Here is a 12,942-nt window from a genome sequence, read left to right as displayed (position 1 = left end):
CTTCCTAACTCTAATTCTCTCATTCTCTGAACTTTCTTTCTTTCTTTCTTCTTCTGGTTTTTCGGTTCTGGTTTGGTTGTTCAACAACAACCCAAACAACCCAACACTTCTTGGTCTCAGTTGCAAGATTTGAATCTTGGTGAGAATTTCATCGTTACATTGAAGAACATGGGTTGAGTTAACAGTTCTCCTTACTAATGCACTTATGGACATGTATTTTAATGGATTTGTTAAAGATAAAAACTAATCAAACAAGACTCTTACTAGTAGATTCTCATATATCTCTATCTAGGTGTAAGATGTTTAAGGTGGAGTAATAAGATAAGGAATTTCACAAGTAAATCATGAATATTAAAGAAAAATGATTTTGTAATGAAAAATATAAGGTTTGATTTGTGGTTTTTTATAAAAATTGTTGGAACAACCGGAGCGAATAATGGAATGAGTGGAGAATTCAAACGAGTGAAGAATCAAACAAATGATATATACTGAGACAAAAGATGTACTCCGTAAATAATTATTTTTCTATCCAATCACGATGTACTCATTCAACAGATATGATTCAACACCAATACCTGCCATATGTAGTGTCTCTCTAAATTCTTATACGACATTTCATAACGAGACCGAAGAGTAGGAATGAAGATCATCTGTCCCAAAACCATGTCCTCAACCATATCTCATCTAATAAAATTTTGATATTTATTATAAAAATTTGAGTAGTGAGAAACAAAATTAAAGTTATATGAGAATTTTTATCATGTATTAAATTTTATTGGATGAGACATGGTTGGAGACATGATTTTGGGACATGCTATCTCCATTCAAAGGGTAGTAGTGTTGGAAGGGGAAAATGATCTACTATCCCAAACGATGTCCTGAACAAATAAAAACATGTAATGTCAATTAAAAATGAAATGTTTATTATTTTTTCTGTTTTTGCTTCAGTATCATTGGTCTGAGACATAGTTTAGGATACCACTTGGACAACATGTCCTTGTCCAATCGAAGGAGAACAGCTGTGAAAACCCTAAGCTATTAATCCTTATAAACCAAATTCTTATTACAAAGAGTAATATAAGTTTCACAAAATGTGCAAATCACATAACCTACATAAACCAACACTGGACAGAAAAATAGTTTAACAAATATTAAGGGCTTTCAATACTGTATAAGTATGATGGTAAGTGTCTTGCATGTTAAAAGAATCTGGAGAAGATTGTGAATATGGAAAGATAATATATTGTCACACACCATTGGTCTTCAATAGTTCTTTTATTTAGGCATAGAATAATTCAAAAATAAGCTAACAGTAAATGTTCTGCAAAATTACATGCATTGTGCTGCATGAATTTTCTCAGTAGATAATATATTTTTTATGAATGTTTCATTTAAACTATGTAACAAGTTCAAACGCTAGGGTCTGTTTGCGAGTTAATTTTTGAAGAGTAGCAAAGGGAAAGGAAAGGCTCCATTTTTATTTTTTCTCGTTCAAAACCCAACTCGTAAACGGACTATAAGAAATGGAACTGAAGGTTTATCATTTTGCAATCTTTGCACTCAATTCCCTCACCAGCTTAGCAGCTACCATAGCAGTCATTCCATCAACAGTATCGCGCTGTGGGTTGAATTCAACAACATCTGCAGCAACAACATCACCTTCAAGATTGTGCAGGATGTTAAGAACATCGCGAAAAGAAAGACCTCCAGGTTCTATGTGAGACACTCCAGGAGCAAATGCAGGATCCAGACAATCCACATCTATTGAGATATATACTCCTTTAACACCTTCCCCCAGTTTCTGCAAAATGAAATCCCCAAGGTTTTAAAAAGAAGAGAACTACCAAATTGTGAGAAAAATGATAACACTAAGTTGCATTTGATAAAATATTTTGATGCAAAAGACCCATCCCCCACCAAAGTAAAGAGCATAGAAATCATAGTTATTGGTATGTGGTAACGATTTCGGTGTGTGGTACCTGATTCTATGTAGTTCATCATTTTTTACATTATTATTACAAGACTTCATTTATAAGCTATGACAACACGAATATGGTATGCGGAATTCGGTACACGATATGTAGGCCAAACGAGGGAACCACTAACTGATACCAACCACGGAAGCATGGATATGATATAGAAATGCTATCAAGTCAAATTTTCAACAATAGTAATTATTGTTATCAAATACAAATGCAGAAGATCTTTCATATAGAGTTTTTGAAACTTATTGCAATTAAGGATCCATTTATAGACAACGCCAAGAGCAAACTTAAGGGTATTTCAGATGTATAAAATTAAACCCTGTAGGTTCACCTGCCCAACTCCTTTACCTTTTTCTTTCTTTTGGTTGAAGAAAAACACAAGTTCCACTTTTTAGAGAAAAAATTGGAGTTCAATCGAAATGTAAAAAAGGTGGTCTAATTCACGAGACTCCCGCCCAATGAAGTTTAGGGAAAATAAACATGTACAACCTTATGCTTATTATGAAGAAGAGCATATGAAGTGAGGTGTTTTATTTAAAAGAGTAGTTGGCTTATATAAGCCTTACATCAAATGAAATTAAAACTAACAACGAGATATAAACTGAAATAAAGCAACCCACACACGTTTACATGATACTGTCTAACTAAAGAAATACCAAACTAATAGGAATAATTACAAAAGTTAAACTTCTATCTCACTAGGTAGGGTTGGCTACGTGGATCGAACGACGCCATAATGGTCTATCATAAATTATGTTCATCGACAAAGCATTGATCTCTAAGTCTTTCTTCATCATTTCGCCTATAGTTTTTCTAAAGTCTCCACTTTTCTCTCGGAATTGGACTAGCCTCTATCTGTTTTACTCTCCTTACGAGGCATCTATCGGTCTCTTCAACACATGCCCAAACCACCTAAGGCGTGATTCTACCTTCTTTTCTACAGTAGGAGCTACTCCAACTTTCTCCTTATGCATTCATTTATAACCCTATCTTGTCTAGTGTGTCTCCTCATCCAACACATCATTCTCATCTCTGCTACATCGAGTCTATTATCTTTTGTTGATATTTTATTGCCTAACATTCAACCTTATATACGTTATAGGTCTTACAGTCATGCAGTAAAATTTCCCCTTAAGCAACTTTGTATTTGTCTTAGCTACCTTGTATTTTCCTAACTTGAATTTTTACACAATGACCATGATTATAACATCCCCTTTTTATCTTAATTTTGTCTTGGACACTTTTGTCCCACCGCCATGATTCTTTACCCTTTGGTCCAGAGCCTCTAGCTCTGCTTAGTAGCTCCTTTGCTATTTTCCTAATTCCTTTGACCATCTCCTCCAACATATCATAAGCACTTCTTTGTACCTCTGAAAACCCTTCTTCCAAAACTCTTTGATTGAAACTCCTATGTTCCACTCCCTTCAATTTCACCATTTAATTATTGGGACTCTGTATTGTACTTTTCTCTCCACTCTACTCTTAACCCTTAATCCATAACCATAACTCTATTGGCTCATCAGGCTCTTTGCATGTATGACTTTGTAGTCCAAGTAAAACTCTCTATCTGATTTTCTTATAAGAAATAATTAACGGAATAAAAAACTGAACTTTGACCACATCAGATTGCAATAATGCTTTCGGTTTACTCTTGGTACCTCACATACACCCATTAACTCACGCAAGTATGTGAGGAGATCCAACTTAAGTTGTTTTGTCATATGTCTGCAACTTGTTCTTGTAAGATATAATGCTTCAGCTCAACAACTCTATCTCTAGTCAATTTACGCAAGAAATGAAACCTTACGTCAATGTGTTTGCTACGTCCATGCATAACTGGATTCTTGGATAGCTTAAAGGTAGAATTGTTATATATAACACATTGGTACACTTGCCTTGAGAACAAGTTTCTCCAAAACTCTCCTCGTCTACCCCCTTTGGCAAGCACAAGAGGCAGTTTTTATATGACACAACTCCTTCACTAAGTAGAAATGCATAACCAAAAGTGATTTTTTTGTCATCTATATGTCCTTCATAATCACTTCTTTATATACCAACAATTTTCCATTACTCCCCTTTTAATAAAAGACTCCCAAATTCGAATTGTCTTTCAAATGTAACTCAGTGGGGCTTGCCATAAATCTACTACGGAGACACACCACATACATCAAGTTTGGCCTTGTTGCAGTTAGATACACGAGGCTTCCAATCAACTGTTTGTACATGGCAGCATTTGCTCCTTCATCCTTCACTAATCTAACATCAGGAACAATGGGATTATTGACACTATTATTGTTCTCCATCTCACATCTGCAGAATCTCAAACTCCTTTCGAAGAGTTTGTAGTTGTGCTCTTTTGACTCTGGTGGACCTTTGGTACTTCTGCTTCATGGAGTCCCAAATGTGTTTGGATGCGTCTTTGTTGAGGATCGTCTCCAAAATGGTTCGACCAATAGTTTGGAGCAACTAATCCTTCATTTTGAAATCTTTTTGTTGTGCTTCAGTAAGCTCCACTCCTATTGTTGCCGCAGGAATTCCATTCCCACCAAACTCCATACTCCTTTGACCAAAGAAAATTTCCATAAGCATAGACCAATGGTCATAATGGCCATCAAACTTAGGAGTGGCAGGTTGGATGAAGTTATTTTCTGTGGCTAGACTCTTCGATTTTCTCTTTTCTCACACTTTCAACTCTTAAGAAACTACATTTTCTTTTCTCTCACAATCAGGCCCATAATAGCTCTTGATAACATTGTTATGAACAAGAGTATATGGACTGAAGTATATTATATTTAAGAGAGTAGTTGGCTTATATGAGCCTTACATCAGATGGAAATTGAAAAGTAACAGAGATAAAAACTGAAACAAAACAACCCACCCATGTTTGCCTAGCTAAAGAAATACCGAACTCTCCCTACGTGTCCTAAATAATAGGAATTATAAACTGAAGAAAAAGCTGAACTTTGACCACTTCAGCCTCAACAAACCTCACAAGCGACGATGTTGTTTCCCGGATTTAAACTTATGACCTCTTGGTCACAAGGCAAGCAACGTTACCATTGCGACAAGACTCTGAAGGTATCCATAAAAAATAGCAATACTGCCCAGAGATCTCTAAAACGTTTGAAGGAATGATACCATCTTGTAATAATGCATGTTTGTGCATTAAGTAGGTAATCAATATGGATATGATATCACTATAGAAGGTCTAAACAACCATGTTTGAAAGATATGCACATGCACACACATGTAGAAGTGGAAGGAGACTGAGAGAGAGATACCAAGTTCTCTAAAAAGCTACGATCTTTAGAAAATGTTCGCATTTCATACTGCTCTGCTCCGAATCTTTTCGCTTGTTCACGCCCTTCAGTTGTTAATGATCTTATGCCAACCTGAAATAATATAATGAATTGAAAGCATGAAGAATATGTCATATATCATACAAATCATGAATGAATCTTGAAATATTTACTAGCATCCATGTTCTCTGAGAAAGAGAAATCAGATAGTATACAATAGAGAAGAACTTGTAGCAATTTAGCTACCAAAACAAATTAATAACAAAATTTGTCTGATGAAAACAGTCAAAGAAATAAAGCTAAATAAGCCATGCATGTATCTTATACACTTGACCATTTGTAGAATTCTACTTGGTCTACCAATTAATTGTGGAATTTTAATAAGCTGTTTGAACAAAACCACACAAATTTTCAACAAATTATTAGCCGGAGTGCTGCACAGCAAATCATAAATTGAAAACAGAATTTAAATGCTAAATGAGATGAAACACCGACTCCGACACGGACACCGGACACTGGACACCGGACATGACACTGATTCAGACAATGTCCAAAATACAGGACACAGGGACATGACACCATATATAAATATTTGTTTATATGTGTGTACAATATCCAAAATAGAATGTACACATGAAAAAAAAAACTATTAAGAGACATCACTTTACAATGTAAATATTTTGTCTTTTTTCAAAAAAGACTGCAAAACTAAAGATCGACTATCTTTTGTTAGTAATCTACCTAAATCTTTCTCCCCCTTCTTGATCATCATCATTGAAAAAGATACAATCCAGTTCAGGTTCATCAAGTTAGCAACTTCAAAATCAAGTTATCAAAACACATCTCATGCTATATCTTACATTTTAGTTTCCTATATATCCATACTTTTGACCTTAAATGCTCGTACAAAAAGTTGAGACAAATGTCTGAGAAGTATCCGAGTCAATTTAGGGTGTGGGCTAATCGTGGGAGATATGTCAGCTAAGTGTCAGAGCCGATAAAAAAAACTTTAGATTGGACACCAGACATGAAGTGTCTGAGACATGTTAGAGGGATGTCGAAGGAGTGTCGGACACCCATGACATGTATGTAGACAGAGGTGTCTATTCTCGGTAGGATGAACGTAAGAGCATATTACAACAGAGAATAATTGCGGATTATGTTTCACAAATGCCTTATCTAATTAAACGGTTTTCAATACAAATGCTAAAATCATATGAAGAGTAACAAAAATTGCCTGCAAAAGTCTCCGAGCATAGCCACCCTCCATGATTCGAGCAAAAGAAGAAGCATGTGAATACTTGTTTCCTTCAAAGGCATCATAGTTATCCGGATGTGCATCGAGATGAAGAATATCAACTGGACCTCCAAGCTTCTCAGAGACAGCTCTAACAACTGGAAATGATATGGAATGATCACCACCTAAAACTAAGGGGCGTAACGGACCCTGGAAGAACATAGACATCATGAGAATCAAGCTATATCTAGTTCAAACATAAATATATGATAATTCATACCAAGGTAAATTTATTGCAAAATAATCTAGTTATTTTCGCAAAATAGCATTCCAATCCCAGTGAAATTTTATGAGAAATGAATATGATATATGAAGAACAAGAACCATTATCATTTGGATTCATCATCTGACATGTGGATCCTTCTCTACTTATGTCCAAACTATAACTAAGAAGCTAAAGTTATTTTCGAAATATAAAAAGAGCGGCCTAGTGTACGAGACTCTCACTTAGTGGTTATCTGGGGATGGTAGATGTACGCAGCCTTACTCCTATAAGTGGAGAGACTGTTTCCAAGATTTGAACCTATAACCTTATGTCACCAAACAACAATTTTATCGTTGCGCCATAGAGAAGGGAGTGTCAATTGCCCTCAATTCTGAATCCCTTATTACCATCTGATTTATTAACATATTTTCAACATGGAAAACTGATGAGAAGTGGAAAGAAAAAATAGAGGACTATGAAGCTTCAGAAAACACTACTTACATAAAAAAGTCATCAATCTACCTACGAATAAAACTTCAGGTAATAATGCTGATAAGAGAAAAGAAAACACTACACTAAAGATAGCTTTCTTCTTCTGTAAAAACGATATCAAACATGGATATACTGCATATTGTGGAAAGTGTAAACTTTAAAAAGAAAACAGTAATAAACTAATAAAAAAGGGCGCTACAGTGCACGAGACTCCCACTTCGTGGGGTCTAGGAGGGTAGATGAACACAGCCTTACTGAGCAACAATCTTACTATTTCGCCAAACTCACCAACGTGATAAACTAATAACTCCAAACATTTTGACATTGTTCAAAGTAGAAGCTAACAAATTGACAATTTACCTCCTCCATCACTAGCTTGACAGAATCACTAATGACATTCATCAATCTGTCATCATCTACTCCACAATCTCGAATCTCTTGGATAGGGACATCACCAACATCAGTTAGAACTCGGGGGTCCTGTAATTGCTTTCCTGAAACGCGACCATAATGCTACAATAAGCTCATGATTAACATACAAAATTGCAGACCCAACACAAGTGTTAAGGCAATGCAAAGTAAGATTGCAAGTGATCATTATCACATTAAATAAATTACTTAGAATGACCATTTTAGCTACATAGACAATGAATAATTAACAAGTATATGTGAGCAGGCACCATTACAGAAGTCCAGTTTATACATGCAAAGAAAGCAACCAGGAGAGGAGGGTAAACATAAGTCTAGGGTCCTGACAACAGAAAAGTCCCATATTTTTAAGAACCTAAAGGTATAATATCTACAATTACGACATCAACAATCAAGCCAAGTCACACTAGGTAGGGTCAGGCGGTCAGCTATAAGTATCGAACGATGTCATAATGCTCTATCATAAATCATATTCTTTGACAAAGCATTGGTCTATAAATCTCTCTTAATCGTTGCAGCTATGATTTTTCTTACCTCTGTCTTCCTCTAGGAATTGGACTAACATCTATTTGATGCATTCTCCTTATTGGGAGTTCTAATGGTTTCCTCCAAACCACCTAAAGCGCAATTCTACCAACATTTCTATAATAAAAGCTACTTCAACTTTTTTCTGAATGCATTCATTTTTAATCCTATGATATGAACCAATAATGTGACAATATCTAGGATTCAATAGTTTAAATTAGATAAGAGGTTTGTATCGTTTACCTTCCTCGGTTGTCGAGTTTGTGCTACCACACCAAATGGCCTCCCTAATGCGAGGAGGTGCAAATGCAGGCCCTTGAAGGAATGATGAATTGTGTCCCAAAGGAACACCAAGAAGTGATGGACATGCTACAGCACCTCCTAAAGCACGCACAAGTTCTCCCTGGAATAAAACAATTTCTGCTTTTATATTGCTTTCTTACCGACTTTACAATCAAATCAACGAATCACAATATACAACAACAACCAAGCCTTAAAATCACATTAGGTAGGATCGACTACATGAACCCAAACGACGTCATAATTCTCTATCATAAATCGTATTCAATGAATCACAGTGTAAAACTAAAATATAAATTATGGCACAAAGAACATAGAACTAGAATAACACATTTAGTTAAGCAAGATAGAAGCCGAGATGACATGCCTTAAGCTTTGCTCTTTCTCGAATGAGTGTAAGTGAAGCTTCTATAACACGACTTTGGCCTTTTGCTAGTAAATCATTTGACACATTTGCAGCATTTAGTCTTTGTAGAAAATGAATGCCTCTGCTTGCTACACTTGACATTTCTGTATTCAGACAAAGTTTAGTATTTATAGCATTGAAACATAATTCGCTCAGTTTTGCAGAGAACTGTGGAGTAGTTCTTGCTTTCTGATTCATGTTGTCTTGAGAATTAGTTCAAATCATATTATATCATATCAAATCGTATTAAATCATTATTTTAAACACAATCAAATTATTAAATCATATTAGATCATTTCAAATTAAACAAGAAAATTAAAATAAAATATTGTTAGTTAGTATAATTAATAGTTAAGGGTAATAATATAAGTATAAAAACATACCAAACATACTACATATATGTATTTACCAATGAGATCTGCCTATCAAGTGATAATGATTTATAGTTTAGAAGCCATAGAAATTCTGTCAAATTTATTTAGATAAGAATTGAGTGAATTTTATGTTTTTTTATTTATCTTAGATCCTCCACATCAAAAAATCACTTTGTCTGCCATTAATTTGAGTTTTGCCCAGAAGATAATTTTATGCTTGAAGTGAAAAGAGATACATAAACATGCACTATTGATACAGATTTATATACAATCACTACATCGTCCACCATAGTTTATTTGAATTATTTTTCTTTAAGAGTCGATGATTATTAGATATGAATGATGCAGTGACAATATATAAAACTCATACATTGTCAGAGCATTTTTTTGTTGTTAATATCCCATATATAGTATTGAATTCATCATAACATGCATAGCATATTCAACATAAAGAGTATCTCATAAAAAATATAATGTAAAAAGTGATGAAAAGTGTAAACACACTTGAACTCAGTACTCTAGTTAAAACACCAAATCAAAGTAATCTACAATCTAAAACAAAAAAATAGATCCTTTTGGTTCACTACTATCCTTCCTCTTTTATTTCTTTTTTTTTTTTTTAATTTATGTACAGATAGTGTGTAAAGTTTTTTACATTATCGCATTACACAGCATTAGTATTATTTTTTTAGAGTGAATAATTATTAACATATGATGATTTATTAACAATATAAAAAATACTTAGAACTATCGGGTATACATATTAAATTCATAAAAATAGTGTATTTGTCAGAAACAATATTTTTAAGCTAGAAAATGATCAGAAAGATCATTCAATTTCCTTTATTTTATTTTTCATTTTCTGATAAAAATGCAAAAAGTAAAAAAACAATGAAACAAAACAAAAAATTGTGGAATACCCAGAATAGAGAATTGTACAAAGTCTCAAACTTTAGAATTTGAGATGAAAGATTAACGTTACCTTGGAAAGTTAGAAGAGAGAAGAGAAGAAACCCAATAGAGAGAGAGTTTGGAAGTGAAGTGAAGTGATTAAGAGAACAGCATAAATAGCATTGCTGATTTCTGCATGACGTGGCTTCATCAGATTAGATTGTTTATTATTATTAAAAACATTCCTTTCTTATTTTAGGAGGAAAAAATGTAATTTCCATAAGATTTATATAACCTTATTCTATCATTTATCATTAATATTAGATTATTATTATTTATCATTAATAGTCTATAAGTTTTATACACTGTCATTACGTTATTCACTAATGTTTAATTATTGTTGACTTTTAAAAAAGTAATAATCAAAATGAATGGTGGATAATGGGTGCATGTGCATAAATCTTTACACTTTTAGTGTATAAATTTTACACTTTTTTCTAAAAGATAATTCAACTTAATGATAGATAATGTATTGTTTGTGTATAAATCTTTACTCTGATGATGTATAAATTTTATATTCTTACCTTATTTTAAATTATAATATATTAAATGTCACCATATCTTGGGAAATGGAAAGTGATAAGGGCACTCTAGAAAAATTCCAATTCTTATGATTAGAGATTAAATCATTAAATTAATGCATAAAATATAAGAGTGTGAGATACAGAAGTTTTGAAAGTTGCATTCAGAAGGGTAGAGAAGTTTGAAAAATATTAGGAAAGTCAAATATTCATTTTTATGAGTTCATGAATATTATGATAAAGAGTTGATTTTCTTGTATCATCTAAAATGATGTAATTTTAATGTGAGATTTATTAAAGATGATTAAAATTGAAGACTATAAAAATTGTTATTATTATGAGGAAAAAATGTTCTAGAAATATAAATTTTTTTTTACACTTATATTGCATTATTTATCATTCATATTAATTATCATTGACTCTTAACTATAAGTAATACAAATGAATATAAATATTATAACCGTGTATAAATTTGTATGCTTATAGTGCATAAAGCAAGATCATTTATGTCAAATTATTGAAAAGGAGTAGGGAACGGAAACAAATGTTAATAGGATATATGGATTCTTTAGTCTTCGAGGCCTTTATGCAGAACTCCTAATAGGAAACTCATTGATTGATTTGTGAATATTGCAAGGGGACCATAACTTTTATCTATTAATAATTATATAAAAACAAAATCTTCCAACACTATTTCTCTTTTGGACACATGTCACAACCACATTTATTTTTTTCCGGTCTAAACATGTACATCTCTATCATTTACGAGTTGTTATACGATATTATTCTCACATACATTTTGTATCATTAATTTTTCTTCCTCACATATCCCACCCACCTACCATCATCTAACCACTTCCCACATATTTTAATTGCTTTCTAATCACACCTTTCATTATCCTTGAATCCATTTTTAACATTTTAATTCCTTTTTAATACCAAATACATTTTTATTATCATTAAACTCTTCATTCTCTAACTCTTAGTTTCACCTACTCTTTGTTCCCTCAACTTTGCGTTTCTCTTTGTTTGCTTCTTCTTGTCCATCAAATACACGTGTAAGATAAACATCTCTCGACATTTATGACCTCTGCAAAACCCATTTGCAATTTTCATCATTGCAAAGATCTACTATCATCTTATTATCTGAGTTTGGTTTTCTATTTTGCAAAAATGTATACTACAATTCAAAATTTTGTTTTTAGTAGCAAATGTTTGTTCTTAAACTATTTGATACTTTTTTATGTACTTTTGTATTATCTTTGGCTAAAAGTTTGCATTTTTATCACTTGCACATATTTTTCTACCATCTCTATTTTTGTTTTGATTGACTTGCATATATCCAGATAATCCAATAATAATCCCACATTTAGTGTTTTATTTTTTCTTTTAAATTTTTTGAACATACCTCACTCCATTTTTTTTGTTATTTGTCTTATAACTTCGTTCCTTATTTTGTTTGTATATTACTTCAATGGAAAGTTTGTATTTTTCAACATACCTCACTATCCTTGATATGTAAAGTTTGCATATTTTTTTATTTGTGTTTTATTTTTATCATTTCTTTTGTTAATGCTATTGATTTCATATGGCTCTTAAATGATTCTGCTTTCAGCTTTGTGCTTGGAAGAAGCGAGCAAAGAAAAAGTTGTTAAAGTTTCATCATTTTCCTTGATTTGTGTTTTGCGATTTCGATAAATGTTTAAAATTACCATTGTGAGCCACCAGGAGTTTTTGAAAGTTAAAGTTGAGGCATCATTGTGGAATGACCACCTCATTGCTATTATTGGCTATATAATTCTGAATTTAAAGAGTTCTAACAAACTTTTCAACTTTTTTAACCTTCAAAATAAATGATTTATTATTATCATCAGAACCCAAAAAAATGTGTAAACCCAATGAAATGAATTTGATAGAAGAAATCACAAGTATAATTTAAACTCAATAAATGGACAATAACAATATGGGTGTTAGAACATTCATAAAGAAAGGAACGAAAAGAATAGTGAATGAAAGTGAAGAAGATTGAATGAGCAGAAGAGAAAGGAAAATGAATTTGTGTGAAATAGAGTGAGTTTTTATTTCTGTATTTTCATAGTAGTTAAGTTGGGTACTTCTTGCTATTTATAGTAAGCAAACCTAACTACCCAAACCCCCC

The 12,942-nt window shown here is 32.8% G+C and overlaps 1 protein-coding gene across 1 annotated transcript; it reads right to left on the bottom strand.

The window, feature by feature from the left end:
* LOC109350373 (arginase 1, mitochondrial) lies at positions 1,488–10,432 on the bottom strand. Its single transcript, XM_019591619.1, has 7 exons — positions 10,295–10,432; positions 8,900–9,042; positions 8,476–8,635; positions 7,639–7,772; positions 6,522–6,731; positions 5,267–5,377; positions 1,488–1,801 (listed from the first exon to the last, which is right to left on the bottom strand). The coding sequence occupies exons 2-7, from the start codon at positions 9,038–9,040 to the stop codon at positions 1,541–1,543; spliced, it is 1,017 nt and encodes a 338-aa protein (XP_019447164.1). The 5' UTR covers positions 9,041–9,042; positions 10,295–10,432; the 3' UTR covers positions 1,488–1,540.

Source organism: Lupinus angustifolius, chromosome LG01, assembly GCF_001865875.1.
Source record: "Lupinus angustifolius cultivar Tanjil chromosome LG01, LupAngTanjil_v1.0, whole genome shotgun sequence".
Lineage (NCBI taxonomy): Eukaryota > Viridiplantae > Streptophyta > Magnoliopsida > Fabales > Fabaceae > Lupinus > Lupinus angustifolius.
The sequence above is the reverse complement of the archived record's forward strand: the minus strand, read 5'-3'. Positions and strand labels throughout refer to the sequence as shown.

Coding starts and splice junctions, on each gene's coding strand:
- LOC109350373 (XM_019591619.1), bottom strand. CDS start 9,040: ATGTCAAGTGTAGCAAGCAGAGGCATTCATTTTCTACAAAGACTAAAT. Junction 8,636..8,899: donor GAGAAAGAGCAAAGCTTAAG/GCATGTCATCTC, acceptor GTTTTATTCCAG/GGAGAACTTGTGCGTGCTTT. Junction 7,773..8,475: donor AAACTCGACAACCGAGGAAG/GTAAACGATACA, acceptor GTCGCGTTTCAG/GAAAGCAATTACAGGACCCC.